This window comes from Equus quagga, chromosome 14 (genome assembly GCF_021613505.1).
Source record: "Equus quagga isolate Etosha38 chromosome 14, UCLA_HA_Equagga_1.0, whole genome shotgun sequence".
NCBI classification, from domain to species: domain Eukaryota; kingdom Metazoa; phylum Chordata; class Mammalia; order Perissodactyla; family Equidae; genus Equus; species Equus quagga.
Genome location: NC_060280.1, coordinates 60,248,275 through 60,263,620, shown reverse-complemented (window position 1 = coordinate 60,263,620; position 15,346 = coordinate 60,248,275). Strand labels below are relative to the sequence as shown.

At 41.1% G+C, this 15,346-nt stretch overlaps 1 protein-coding gene across 2 annotated transcripts in view; it reads right to left on the bottom strand.

The window, feature by feature from the left end:
* The window catches only part of SIK2 (salt inducible kinase 2), a 118,011-nt gene that overhangs the window by 6,208 nt on the left and 96,457 nt on the right, over nt 1-15,346 (bottom strand). For both annotated transcript variants that reach the window (XR_006891891.1, XM_046685032.1), the window contains exons 8-11: nt 14,997-15,149; nt 7,747-7,911; nt 863-1,091; nt 100-384 (exon numbers count right to left, since the gene is read on the bottom strand). Coding sequence is in view for 1 of the 2 variants with exons in the window: in XM_046685032.1 (XP_046540988.1) it covers nt 100-384; nt 863-1,091; nt 7,747-7,911; nt 14,997-15,149 (832 nt within the window). In the remaining variant the exon portion in view is untranslated. The remainder of the gene's footprint in view (nt 1-99; nt 385-862; nt 1,092-7,746; nt 7,912-14,996; nt 15,150-15,346) is intronic.

Here is a 15,346-nt window from a genome sequence, read left to right as displayed (position 1 = left end):
ACCTTCCAGTGACCACAGGTGTAAAACCAACACGGCAACAAACCCCCTCAAGTCCTATAATATAAGAGTTTTAAAAGCCAGGAGAGGGCAGTCAGTCACCTTGGGTGAGGGAGGTGTCTGACGCCCTGCGGCCCTCTCTGAAGCTCACTGGCGACCTGTTGTGGGCCTCTCGTTTCTGGGAGCTCAGAGCCTGCATGGCCGGGTTGGCGGGTCTCAGGCTTATGAAGGGAGATGTCATGCGGGGTGATGGCTGATTGGCTAACATGATGTCCTTAAGCGGAGGGCTGTCCTCAAGGAAGTTCAGGTCCCTCTGAACAGACCCCATATCATACTCAGAGTCCACACTGTCAAGGGAGGGGTTGTCACTCATGGAGAAAATTTTCCCTTTAAGAGAAAAAACAAAACAAAACAACAGTTATGACCAACAGCAAGCAGCATCTCCTTTGAACATGGGATTCAAAGCATAACCAGCTTGAGTTTCCACAGCTGCAGTGTGCTTAATCTCCAACCGAACATCTTTTCAGAACCTTTTTACAGGGCAATTTAATCAGCTTTGAATTTAATGGGGAAAACACTCCAGAACCTGGACCCATACAACCTCTGCCACTCCCAAAGAGCCCGAGTCCTCGACACCTCACACGGCACTCGCATGAATCCTAGGAGTTAGGGGAGCCAACTCAGAGATATTTCATCTCTCTTAGCTGCCGAGCAGGCCTAAGCCTACAGCCTGCTGAATGTGGTCTGTACAGGATAAAACGTTCACTGTATTTTAGAAACTGGCTGGCATCGTTACTGTTTTTTGGAGACTGGAATATGAGTTGCTGCTGTGAAGCCTTAACCCAGTGCTGACGGGCGCTCATACCTGACCCCGGCATTACCACCAGCTGGTTGGTCACTTCCGACAGGGTGTGCCGTCTCTGCCCACAGCGCGTGGACTGGAACGCGTCAAAGGCCTGACTGGGGTCTTCCTCAGCCTCTCCTTCTGTCTCCAACCCTTCATCAATGGAGGTCTCCATCATGTTGCTGGGCAATGACTGGCACCCCTTCCTCACCAGCACAGGAGGCACAGGGTCCAGCAGACAGCCATTTACCTAAACATCAGTGTGAGAGGAAACTATAAATTGCTGCTCTGCTGAAACACTAGAAAATCCACAAAGGAAAAAGTGTCGACTTGTAGCAAGCTAGAAGTTAAGTAAAATATTAAAAATGTACATATTTGTTACCAATGATGACACGCAGATTAGAAGTTGAGGCAAGTCAACTGCAGCTTAGAGACAGAAGCCCATTATGACCCAAATTGGCACTGTCTCCCAGGTTTCTCTGAGTCACCGTCATTACAATAAACAATTTTTTTAGTGGTTTCCAGATGAATAGGGGTATATTAGCTTGAGGCCTACCAGTTATTTTTTTTAAATAAGGGAGACAAAGAGGGGGAAGATGAGATTTAAAAAAAAAAAATACCTGTATGGCTCATAACTAAGAAAAGAGTAGTCACCAGCATTCTTCTCATTTTCAACCACAAAACATACTGGAAGGTTCTAGACATACTTTTATGTTCATAATTTAAGTACCTGCCCATTTGATTTAGTCTTTAATTGGTTCTATGTGCCCGAGGAATGGAAAAAAAGGATTCTTTAAAGACAGGCTGATACCACAAAAAGGATTGAAAAAAAAAAAAAACACCCTCAAGTGGCAAACAGCCAAAGCCTTCCATTATAGAGTAACAAATGACTCACAGGCCCCAAATTCCAGCGGAGGTTAACGAGCACCAGCACACCGAAGCCTCTCCTCCAGCAACACACACAGTATCTACGGTTCTCTCCCACAGGGCTGAGCTCAGCACAGCTCCTGAGCGAGAACTCTGCCTTCCTACGCAGTTGCCAAGCAAACCACCTAATGGCAGGCAGAAACAGCAGACAAAGGGGAGCTGTGGTTGCCAGTTCTTCTGGCTGGTAAAAGCCCCAATGGGGAGGCAATTATTTACCTCATTACCTTAACTATTCCCCCGTGGAAATCAATGCGTTTTCTCCTATGAATAGCTGCTCAGGAACAGCCAGTCATAAGACGCTGAGTTCTCAGCAGTACTTTCACCTGGAATACACTGGGTAGAGCTATTGTTTCCTTTGGAAGCAGGAGAAGCTCATGTATGTGAGAGGTGACGTGGGACATCCCTGTGCCAGACACAGGAAGCTTTCCTCTTATGGCAACCAATCTGAAGGCACCGCAAAGCCCTTTATTTGGAGAGACAGACTTGGGTGACTCAGATCTTTGTTTGGTTGGGGGAGGGGACAGTTATTCCATAAAAACTGCTCTGGGGCTGTAGCCATTACTTGGATAAGGTAGCTGACGCATTGTAGGGCTTTAAAGTGACGAGCGGTCATTTAAAAGGAAGAGTGGCAAATGCTCTCCTCCCAGACTAAGACCAATCTTCCCTATGGCACCAGAAAACAAAAACTCTGAAATCTGGCCAGCAACTTATGCTGCCCCTGGCCCTTCCTCACATAAGTGTTCCCTTTTTGATACACTTCATAATTTGCCGTAGGAAAGAATGGCTGCTTGGGAACTTATATTCATACCTCTAGGTTCCTTAACTGTCTACTAATACAATTTTCTAGGACTAGCTAGGGATGATTTAGAAATGGGTAAAGTAGCAGAGAAAAGACTGTTAAGTAAGTATCTACTGAGCATCTTTACACTTACAGCCTACGTCAAAATTTTCCCAGATATTTCTTGCAGTATAGCCTTACAACCAGGTTCTTTTTTTCCTTAATAGAGACAAGTCATCTTTTTCTGAGTACTCAAAAAACCTTGCAGTCCCCTTAAAATTTATAATTTTTTCTTAAATTGTCTGCTTACAAATTTACCTGCTCATCTAGACTACAGGAGAAATTATGTCTTTCATTTAAAAATGTTTGAATTCAATTTTATCCTGGGACAGGTGGAAAACAATGATCTGTTTTTTCAGATGATGTCTGATGATTAAATCAGAAAGAATGTGGGAGCCTGCTCATAGTTAATAGATGTGAACATCTTCAGCTATAAGTTCACTTGCGGAAACAGGTGATAATCGTGCCACCCTTGCCTACCAATTTACCCAGGGACTTGATATAACAAATTCAGCTCTGGGATTGTGTGACTGAAATATTGGGCTGATTTACTTAGGTGACCTAAACTGCTAGACATAAGAGCTTTTGCTCTAGGAAATAATCTAAGCTAACTGTAAATTGCAGGACTTCAAAATACAATGTGGGTAAAATGTACACCAATACGTTGTTTTTGTCTTTCCTTAAAGCTCAATCAATCACTTCACTTCTAATAAGAGACTTCATATGCACTAGGTAGTATACACACAGAAGTCAAACTCTCAGAAACTCCGTCACTAACTGATAACACCCTTGACTCTACCACAGATACAAGATTCTAGCACAGGAGATTGGCAGACTCTTCTGGACTGAATGTTTGTGTTCCCCCGGAAGCCATATATTGAAGCCAACTGTGGCAGAATTTGGAGGTGGGGCCTCTAAGGAAGTGTAGTTAAAGGGGTCATAAGGGTGGAGCCCTGATCCAGTAGGATTAGTGTCCTTATAAGAAGACACAGCAGAAAGCTCTCTCTTTCTCCACCTGAGCACAGAGGCAAGACAATGGGAGGACACAGTGAGAAGGCGGCCCTCCAGAAGCCAGGAAGAGTCCTCACCGGAAAGCAAGTTGACCAGAACCTTGATCTTGGACTTTAGCCTCCAGAACTGTGAGAAAATAATTTCTGTTGTTGAAGCCACCCAGCCTACGGTATTTTGTGATGGCGGCCCAAGCAGACTAGTACAACAGAGTAGCACACAGTACTAGTCAGTGAGCCTGGAGGCTGGGAATATGCCTTCTTTAATTTGTGTCCTAAGTGTCTGACAAAGTTTGGCATATATGGAGGCGGAGCTGTAGGCTCAAATCTCAGTTCCATGACTTATTAGCAAGGTGCTTAACTTCCATAAAGCTCAATTTTTTTTCACTTGCAAAATAGGAGTAAAGTTGTCTGAGAGGATTAACTAAAATACTGTATCTATTATTATTATTTCTTGACCAAAGAGAATCCTTTATAACAATAAAAATTTAAAAAGCATGAGGATATAACTACAACATTTTCTTTTAAAGCATCTTCACCATCATGAGGCAAATTAAAATAAACAACCAGGTGAGGAAGGAAAGAACTGGATAACCTCAGTACAGTCAAATATTTAGACACAAGGATATTCACCTGAAGCATATATAAGCACGTAAAAAAATTAAAGTACGTGATGTCCAAAAATAGGAGAGCAGTTAAGTAAGGGTACATCTAATACAATATATTAGGCAGTTGTTAAATACACCTCGGGCTTTCAAAGAAGATTTCATGATATGGGGAAAATGCTCATAATGTTATATTATGTAAAAGCAAGACACAAAATTACATATAATACAATGCCATTTTGTTGTAACTAGTCTATCTACTTCCCGAACCACCCTACACTCACCCACCCACCCACCTACCCATCTATCCGCCCATCCATTATCCATCCATCCATATATAACCAACTCTAAGGAAACATGTCAAAATATGCTTGTCTTTGGGTAGTGGGATTATGGATAAATTAATTTTTTCTTATTCCCTTCCTGAGTTTTCCATGTGTGATTCTGATTGGTTTTATTTTGTTTTCAATTTTAAATAAAAACATTCAAATTCAGAAGTAAAAGTGCAATTTCTCCCCTTTACAAAGTAGCCTTAGAGGTTAAGACCATTAAGAGGTTTTGATATACGTCCTTTTCAGACCTTCTCTTATGTATACTACCTTTAAAAAAAAGTACTAAAAATGTAAACAGACATGGAACACCTCTATTACACTTGCATTTTCACAGTTTAGACTCATAGTTCCCTTCTGCTATCCAGCTATGAAGATAGTAACTTGGGAATCCTTTTATTATAATCTCTAATAAAATGTTAAAAGTGACTGAAATGTGTGTGTGTGGGTGTGTATGTAAAATTCATCATTCCCAAAGAAAGCCTCAAAAGAGAAAGACTGATCCCACAGGGTTAGCACATCTGCCCAATGGTCTGTTACCTGGGGGTCTCAGCTACTGGTCAGAGTTGGGTGACTGTCTCAGAAAGGTGCTATTTTTTGAAGTCGGGTTCAAGGAGAACCAGAAACCAACACTTCAATGCAGATTCCCTAAGGGACTTTACTGATAGTTTTAAGTTGAAGACTTCTGGGAGGGAAGGAGAGGTGAAATCTTTGACACACAATACCTGCCACCAACTGAGAGCAGAAATAAATGAGCAATACATGCAGTTAGGAAGCATCTTTTAGAAGACAACAAATGGGTGTTATAGTGAATGCATATGAAGCAATATGAATAACAAAGGAATTGTATCTTTGATAGTTTTGTGTTTGTCCAGTTATTTATGGGCCCCAAAGAAAGAGGTATAGAGAAGGCAGAGGGACAGGCATTTTTGCTGACATAAATGAAATCGGCCACAAATAAGACAAGTGGATGTCTATGGCCTGACTACGTGCCAGGGTGGCACTGCCAGTGTGGGTGGCCAGTTCCAGCGTGGCACTGCTTTTCCTACAAATGCAAATACACCATCTATCTCTGTCTATATCTTTCACAAAATCATTCATTTCCTGTCTGTTTCCTAGTTACGGTAACAATCACAAGCTTTAAAAATAGCTTGCCCTATATAATACGGCAGCCAATGCCCAATCTGTGTTTCGGGCCTGATGCCCTCACAGACAAGCTTTTAGCAGACTGCATTTTAATTTTTTCAAGGGAATTAGATCTTAAATGAATTATGTTGCCCCAATTTATGCCTAAATTTCTGGGTGAGAATTTAGTAGCAGTTTATGAGGTTACTGAACATGCTAGGCAACTACAGGCAGAGAAAACAGACTGTCCACAGGAAGTAGCCTTGTCCTCAGGGGCATGGACACTAACTCCTTGTGGTTAGCAACTTGGCTTAACACCTGCCTGTGGCAGCCCAGGATCAAGCCGCCTTGACTACGTTCTAGCTCAACTCATTATTTAACTTCTGAATCAGCTCTACCTCCAGAGCTCCCTGTTTCTGAAAATGGCACTCACCCTCCCCATCATCTAGGCTCGAAATACTATCAGTTTGGACTTCTCTCTGGACCCTAATATTTATCGATTTTATCCATACAACCTCATTTATATCATCCCCTCCTCTCCAGTTTCACGAGCACTATGCTAGTTCAAGGTCCTCATCATCTCCCTGCTGGACATATGCTCTAACTTTCTGTTGTCCTTGTCACCAGTCTCTCCCCTATCCAATGCAGCCTATGTAGCCTTCCAGGCTCATTTCTGAAGCACAACATGGCTCATAGTGCTTCCTTGATCAAAAATCTTCAATTGTTTCCTACTACCTTGGGGAAGTCCATTGGAAAAAAACTCTCTTTGACCATGAAACACATTCCCACGTTGAGAACCTTAGCCTAGAGAAAAAGTCTACATCCCTTGGCTTGCCGTTTGAAGCTAAGGTATTTGTCTTTATGCCGTACGACACCCCGTCACATGCCCTGCTCCTCAGGCGCACTTAGCTGCTGCTCTGACTTAGATGGACTGAGGCTTCCCTGATGTTTGCTGTTGCTCAGGCTCTTTCCTCCACTGAAATACCACTCCCAAACCAGGGAGTGATTCTGCCCCCTTCTCAATTCCCAGCTCTGACAGTTAACCCAAAGACTTTCCTGATCAAACCAGCTAAAGCAACTCCCCCTGCTTCCTCCTAGTCTTGCAGCACTTTGATTTATAGCTCTTTAAGGGACCAAGTATATTTTATTAATTTATTCAACACCTGGCACACTGTCTTTAGTTATGCATCCTGTCTCTTCTGCTGGACTATCAACTTTGAGGCAGAACTCATGTCTGACTCATCTTTTTAATACCCAAAGAGGCTAAAAAGAGGAAACCAATATTTCTTTGAGTATCTACAATCTGCCTAGAACCTCACACACATTATCTCAATTAATCCTCACAACACTCTCATAAAGTTGGTATTCTCATTTTACACAAGAGAAAACAGAAATTCAAAGAAGTTAGTCACCTTGCCCAAGCCTACAGAGCTAGTAAAGTAGTCTATTTTGAACAGACTCCAAGACCTGCCCATTAAGAAGATCCCCTGTACAGGACTTGATGCTAAGTATATAAAACATATATTATAAGTTACGTAAACACCCATTAAATGAGAGAAGCTGTCATCTTCCATATACCAAAAGCCAACTTTATGCAGTATACCAGGATAAACTCATCTCCTTTAAGCATGTTCAAACTGGACAGAAAAAGATGTTTAATTGACCAAAAAAGATGGCCCATCATTTTGCAGCTGCAGCACACGTGGCAGAAGAGAGGCAATAATAACATAGACAAAGCTCAATTCAGCGTAAGAGTTGTATTTTTGTTTTCAGAATTACAATTTGTTTAAAAAAACAACCCAAAACCTATGAGGATCTAGAAACTTGAAGAGAGAAGGAACTGGTTAAGGAAAGAGGAAAAAAAAAAGATTTTGAAAAGTCATAACAGTTGTAACGATAAGATGGTGATGAGAGCTGAGTTTAGCTCTGGATGCTTCTCTCAGGTTTTCTGCACAAAAACAACACTCTTGAGTGACTTGAGGAAATGACAAAGTTCAACAAAGCCAAAGTACAACACTCGTGGGCCAAACTGAAGTCTCCAGCCAACCTGCAAGTCTCTCAAAGACATTGGTACCTTTGGAGTGTCAACACACTCTTCTTCCATGAAGGCTGCTTCCGCCTGACAGCCCGAGGCTGGGAATGGGAAGGCCTCCACATTGGACGTCTGTGGGAGGAGGGCAGATCGCATCAGTCGCACATTCGGCGAATGCATGGTCACTGGGAGCCCCACCGTTTGTGCCTGTAAATGTGGCAAGAACAGATAATTTGGGAACATTAATGCTTTCTATATAAATATACAAAATTCTTGGAATAAAGTCATTCTTCCTGGTGTAATGAAAGGATAATTAGCTATTTGTTGAAAACTCCAGAAAAGATTTGATACAGTATGTATATGACACAGGTAACGATTTGAAGCAGGCTCAGCGATCCACTATTCTCAGATAGGTTGTACAGAATTTCACTCCTCTTCCATGATGAGGCGCATATTACACAGATGACAAGAAAGCTAGTCTTTGTAAGGAATCTTAGAACACTCTTTTTTCCAATTTAACAAACATATATTGTCTATATCCTTAAAAATATTACCCGGGAAAGATATAAGGAATAGAAAAGTCACGGCCTCTAGGAGCTCAAAATTGAACCAGGGACAGAAACATACACAACTAACTATAAATACAAAGCACACGGCAGTAAGTGCCGTCTATCTATCTGCTTTTTTTTTCTGGGGTGGGATGGTACATATTTCTTGGCAAGGGTGTGTGTGAAAAAGGAGGAAAAGAGAAGCAGCAGTTACTTGGAAGTGACAGGAATGTCCTTCTTTCAAGGAGAGGCACAGCCTGCTGGCCCATGTAAAGAGATGCTTACGGCTGAGCAAGTTATATTCCTGAAGTCAACCTACTATAGAAAGCTCCTGATGGTTTAAAGTCCATTCTTCATCTCTTGTTAAGAACTCTAAGTAAACAAGCTTTACAAACTCTTCTTTTAAAAAATCATGTAAAAAAGAATCTTCCTTTATGACACTTTGCAAGGACTGATTTTAAAGAGGAAACTGTTGGATACTTGTTTCCTCCCCATTTCTTCAAAACTAGCAGAATGATTTATTAGATGCCTTTTGAATGTAACAAACATTGCAAAACATCTGAGGGAACAATCATCAGACTAGTTTTTCGAGGCAGAGGAGTGGCCTTTTTTCTGCTACAATCACTTCAAGGGATATAGGATGGTGAGTTTTAAATTCAAACAAATGAAAAGGAACAAAGTGGTATGGTTCTAGCTTCTCTTCTCCTAAGACCTGGGTTTGATTCCTGGCTCCATCACTTACTAATTGCGTGAACTTAATCAGGTTACCTAAATTCTCTGAATCTTGCTTTCTTCACCTGTCAAGAAAGGCATAATGCCTACTTCACAGTGAAGTTAGGATTGCAAAGGGCAACATGTAAAGTCCTCCACTCAGCAGCATTAATGCCTCCTTTCTCCTTCTTTCTAAAGTCTTAAAATGATAATAAGATTTAATATAGGAATTAGACTGCAAAATGAATACACAGTTTTGTTCTCAGATACTATAATGGTTCCCAGTTAAAATTTCAGGTTGGTGGTTTTCAATGATGGGGGGGATATGTTAGAAATATACTTTATATTTGAATATACTCTGAAAATATTTAGAATATGCTTTATATTTGGTATATTCCAATATTAACATCATTAGATACACTGCATGAGATAAAGAATAAAACAGCAATAGCAAAGGCTTGGTATTATATGGATAGTAAAAACAAACAAAAAAATACATTGTATACTATTCTGAGTATGATAAAGAAGTAGCTTTTCTTGTATCATCATTCCTCGGGCTTATATCCTACGCCACTTTCGAGGCTAAACAACTTTTTTTTCCTTTCAAGCATTAGTCATTTAATTTTTGTAGCCACCATGTCACGATGCAAAATGTAAACTTCCTAATAAAGTATATTTGATACATTCTTCTTACCTTTATCATCAGCTTTTCAATCAAAGGATAAAACTGAACTTTGACTTCTGTTTCCCAAATTTATTGGACTGCTTCATCTACATGAAAGTAGTCTAAATTATTAAGGCCAAGCATTACCTGAAGATACCGCACTGGAAATGAGACACCAACCTGACACGGACGATGTGTGCTCCTTCTCAGTCCCTGCCCCTATGCCCGTGACTCTTTAAACGGCAGGATCACGCTGTGCCAGACCAAGCATACCACATTCTCCTTGACAACCTTCACATCCAATCTGGACTAGGACTTACCGTAAACTTGGGAGGGACAGAGGAATAACACATTTTACTGTGACAATCACTTCACAGAAAACAGGATGGTAGGTTTTAGAGGTCTGCTTTTTAGGATTCTTTCAATCACTGAGGGGATTAAAAAAGTCTTTTTGGAACAAGGTAGGGTATAAATATTCAAATGGCATGCTCAGCACTACAGAGCTGACTAAAAAACATTATAATAAATAAATGGTTGATTAATATCCCAACGAAGCAGATATTACCAGTTTCTTCAAGAGTGACAATAAACAATGATCACGTCCAACTAATTGTAATGACTTTTTAGACCATGTATTTATTGTCTTGAATCTCTTCTCCTGACTTGTGCTTTCCAGAACCATTAAAATGAAAATAATGTTCTCTCCTATGGGAAAATCTTTACTGCTCCAATAGGAATATGCCTATTATGGATAGAACTGTGCCCCTACCCCATCCATATGTTGAAGCCCTAACCCCTAATGTGACTGTATTTGAAGACAGAGCCTGTAAGAAGGTAATTAAGATTATATGGGGTCCTCAGGGTGGGGTCCTAATCCACCAGGACTGGTGTAAGGACACAGAGAGAAGGTGGCTGTCTGCCAGGAAGACAGTCCTCACCAGAAACCAACACTGACTGGCACCTGATCTTGGCCTTCCAGTCTCCAGAACTCTGAGAAGTTCAGCTTCTGTTGTTTAAGCCACCCAGCTTGCGGTACTTTGTGACGGCAGCCCTAGCAGACCAATACGATGCTTTTTCTTGCAGTGATGGAGGGCAACCTCTAATCAGTAATTAAAGAAGAACTGGAATGAATGATTCATTCTTGTGTATTTACACAGTTGATGGAAAGTTGGAGTGGAACAACTGTTAAAAACCAGTAGTTAGAATTCACAAGAAAAAGGCATGACATCTGCAGTCAATTAGATGTAACATTTTCTGCACATTATATGGCAAACATAAGTATTGTAAACCTATCTAAGACAGGAATCTTACTGTTTTCTAAGCAGTAATACTGGGTACTTTATCACCATACTATATCACCATGCTATAAACTACTTAAGGGCAGGGACTGTTTACTGGGTACCTCTGAAGCCACAGTAAAAGGGACTGTGCCTAGCACATAAGTGCTCTATTTGAACTGAGCTGCTGACATAAGTTAACTAATTTTATCTTTTAGCAATCTTATGAAGTAGGTATTGTTATTTCCACTTTATATTTAAAGACACTAGAGCTCTGAGATGCTGACTTGCTGAAGTCACTCAGCTTTGTATGGAACCCAAGGTCTGCATGATTCCACAGCTCATGTGATCTTTGCATGGGATCGTATTGTTTCCACAACTTCTTATTGCTGTATCAAGTAACAAGTGATTTTCCACTTCTTTAAAAAAATAGTAGAACATCAAAGGATCAAAGGGAGAAAACTTTAAGCACATTTATACTCATAAAAACAGAGAAATCTATTTTTTTTGTGTGTGAGGAAGATTGGCCCTGAGTAACATCTGTTGCCAATCTTTCTCTTTTTTTTTCCCTCCCCAAAGCCCCAGTACATAGTTGTAGATCCTAGCTGTAGGTCCCTCTAGTTCTTCCATGTGGGATGCTGCCTCAGCATGGCCTGATGAGTGGTGTGTAGTCTGTGCCCAGGATCCAAACCAGTGAACCCCGGGCTGCTGAAGTGGAACGCATGAACTTAACCACTCAGCCATGGACCTGGCCCTGAGAAATGTATTTTTTAACAAGTTCAACACTAAACATTAGAATGCAAAATCTTGTAGGGAAGGGAGCATCTTCTTCAGCACCAGTGCTTATTGCTTAGCATCCAGAAAGCAGTCAAGACATGTTTATGAGGGAGCACTGAAGACTTCTATTTGAATTAGAGACATTTTAAGTCCCCGTAAGTAGCCTTCTATGACACCTTGGTCAATGCACAAGATAAAAAGAACTATGAGGTGCTCAGTAATAAAAAAAATTATCAAACATGAGAAGCTACGTTATATATCTGAATCCCAAGTCAAATTAAACATAATTTGAGGTGTCATGGGGAATTGGCTTCAAGTTTAGATATGAAAGGCAATCAGGTACAATAACACATGTGTGGGCTCAGGAGCAATCATTTACCGAACCCCATTCCCTCACTTGTGTAATGTTTAAGAAGAATAAATAGACTTGGGAGGGAGAGCCTCCTGCAGCACTGGGGGCTTTCCAGCTTCCTATCCTTTTGCCTAGCAGGATTTTCACGAGGGAAGGGGCACCACCACAGCTCACTATTACTATCCAACTTTTGTTGTTGTTAGTGCTGTGCAGACGATTTCGACTCCTAGTGACAGCAGAGCAGAACCCTGCCTGATCTTTTCACGCCAACCTCTCACCTTCTGGCACCATACCAGACAATGCTCCATTGCTATTCATAGGGTTTTCATGGACAATTTTTTGGAAGTAGGTGGCCAGGTCCTGCTTCATAGTCTGTCTAGTCTGGGAACTCCATTGAAACCTGTGCACCGTGGGTGACCCTGCTGGTATTTGAAATACTGGTGGCATGGCTTTCAGCATCACAGCAACATGCAGCTACCACAGTGTGACCACTGACAGACATGTGGTGTGGTTTGAATGGAAAACAAACGCAGGCTGAGGCAGTGAAAGAGCTGAATCTTAACCACTAGACCACCAGGGCTGGCGTACCCCAACTTAAGGATTCTCACTTCATCTCCCTCCTCTCTGTGCTGAAAGCAATACCATTCAACTTCGAAGGATTCCAAGAGTGCTCAAAGATGCTCTTACCCCAATATTTGGAACTTTATCAATACATTATGTTACTCACATTAGTATCAATATTCACATTATTTTATATATTAAAGTATGGAGGGCCAGGCCCTGTGGCCGAGTGGTTAAGTTCACACGCTCTGCTTCGGTGGCCCACAGTTTCGCCAGTTCAGATCCTGGGCGTAGACATGGCACCACTTGTCAGTCCGCGTTGAGGCAGCGTCCCACATGCCCCAACTAGAAGGAACCACAACTAAAATATACAACTATGTACTGGGGAGATTTGGGGAGAAAAAGCAGAAAAGAAAAAGAAGATTCGCAACAGTTGTTAGCTCAGGTGCCAATCTTTAAGAAAAAAAAAATAGTGAATGTATATATTGCAGTAAAAAAAAAAGCATTTATAACAAAGTATACCATTTGCCTACAAAACCAAGGAGATTTTAATTTCCTTGGGTTTTTTTTTCCCACATATTCTGTAGGAACCAATGCAAAATTCTATTACAATCCTCCACATTTTCTAAAACTGCTAACCAGGAAATGCAAAGTCAAAACTCTTTTTCTCTTACTTGCACTTTGAACAAAGCAAATACTCACAGAAGTAGATGGAAACCCTAGTAGATCAAATGACGAACCCTTCCTCTTCCTAACCTCTATATAGATGATCTTCCAACTCTCTTTAGCCCCAGCCTCTCTCCCAGGATCCAGATTCACTCTTCCTTCTATGCAAATAAGTTAAAGGCACCACTATTCTCTCATCCTAGGGCTCAAGAGTGGGGTCATCTCTAACTCACTGTTGTCTCTTCCTTCCCAATATTTATTGATTATTTTATACAACAAACACTTACATAGCACTACTCTAAGTCCTGCACAATTATTAACTAATTTAAACATCATAACATCCTATAATTATCCCCCATTTTACAGCTTGGAAAACTGAGGCACAGAAAGACCTTAAGTAACCTTTTTTTTTTAAAGATTTATTTTTTTCTTTTTTCTCCCCAAAGTCCCCCAGTATAGAGTTGTAAATTTTAGTTGTGGGTCCTTCTAGTTGTGGCATGTGGGACGCCGCCTCAGCATGGCTTGATGAGCGGTGCCATGTCTGGGCCCAGGATCCGAAATGGCAAAACCCTGGGCTGCCGCAGTGGAGCGCGCGAACTTAACCACTCGGCCACGGGGCCAGCCCCTAACTGTTTCAAGGTCACTTTTTAAACTCTTAAGCAGAAAATGAGAGAAGCTGGGATTTGCTCCAGAGTCCTTGCTTTTAGTTAGCATGCTGAGCTGCCTCTCCAAACCACTGCTAAGTTCACCTAGTCTACCTCTGACAGGCTCTTACGCTTTCCCTTCCTTTCTACTGCCACCAGCACGACCTGAGTTCAAGCCCTCAGTAGTTCTCATCTCAACTACCGTCATAATCTCCTAACTGCTCTCTCCCAATTTCTCCTCTTCTCTATCCAGTCTATCCTTGTCAGTATCACCAGATTAATAAGCTTAAAGCATGATATAATTTCATCACTGTTCTGCTCAAAATTCTTCATTAGTTCCTCATTACTTCCTGAATTACAAGTAAAATCTTTACCTTGGCATTCAAAACCTTCATGACATGGCTTCAACTTACCACTCCAACTTTTTCACTTCCCTATGCTTCAATTCCAGCGGGTTAACTTGAACAAGCCCCACACTTGCCCACTGGAGTACTTCTGTTCACGCCGCTTCTTCTGCCTACCGATAATGCCTTCAACTACTGCCTCTCCCTAACAAAGTCCTACACATCTCTGAAGATCTGTCTTAAATGCCATCTCTCCCATGAAGCTTTTCCATTCAGATGCATCTCTCTTTCCTCTGCCTTTAGTTCTTCCACAGCATGTATCCTTCTGTATTTTGAATCATGATTATTTATGATGTTGTTTTATTTTGCTTCTATACTGTAATGTCTCTGAGGGCAATGACTGTGTTTTATACATTCTAACCCCTATAGAAGCTTGCACATGGTAAATTTGCAATAAAAATGTGTTAAATGAAACTGAATATACAGGCTAATTACATTAGTTCTCAACATAAGCGAATGATAAAAAAGGAGAACTCTCTTACAGAAATAAACTGTTTGAAATAAAGTTAATTCTTAAAAATAGGAAGATACTAAAACATTTGAGAATCTGGTGAATGATAGGCAGAAACTTTACAGAAAAACAGTGCAGAGAACGAAATCCTAACCCATTGTCGTACAAGATGAACAATGTGTCAGACATGTGAATAGGCACATGCACAGATAAGACTGTTGGCTAATGGGGTGTTACCTTGGCAACTGTTTGTTCAGCAATGGTGCTAGGCCGACGCTGGCGGGCATCAAGTCTCTGCTCCACAGGAAAACTGCTCCTATGTGATTTCAGGCGCTCCACCAACAAGAAATAAATGGCAGCAAAATGGTTATAGCTCTTGTTCTGCAGAGACTGAAACAGAAAACAAGCGCTGAAGGCAGAGAACCATAAAAACCCACCCAATGATCTACACCTTTCTAAAAAAGGAGGGAAGAAGTCACATGTTCTTAAAAATAGAGTAACAAACAAAGTGTGTGTCAAAATGAAAGCTGTTCCAGAATTTAGAATGGAAGGCATAATTTCAAGTTTCTAGTATTAGTTATATAAAG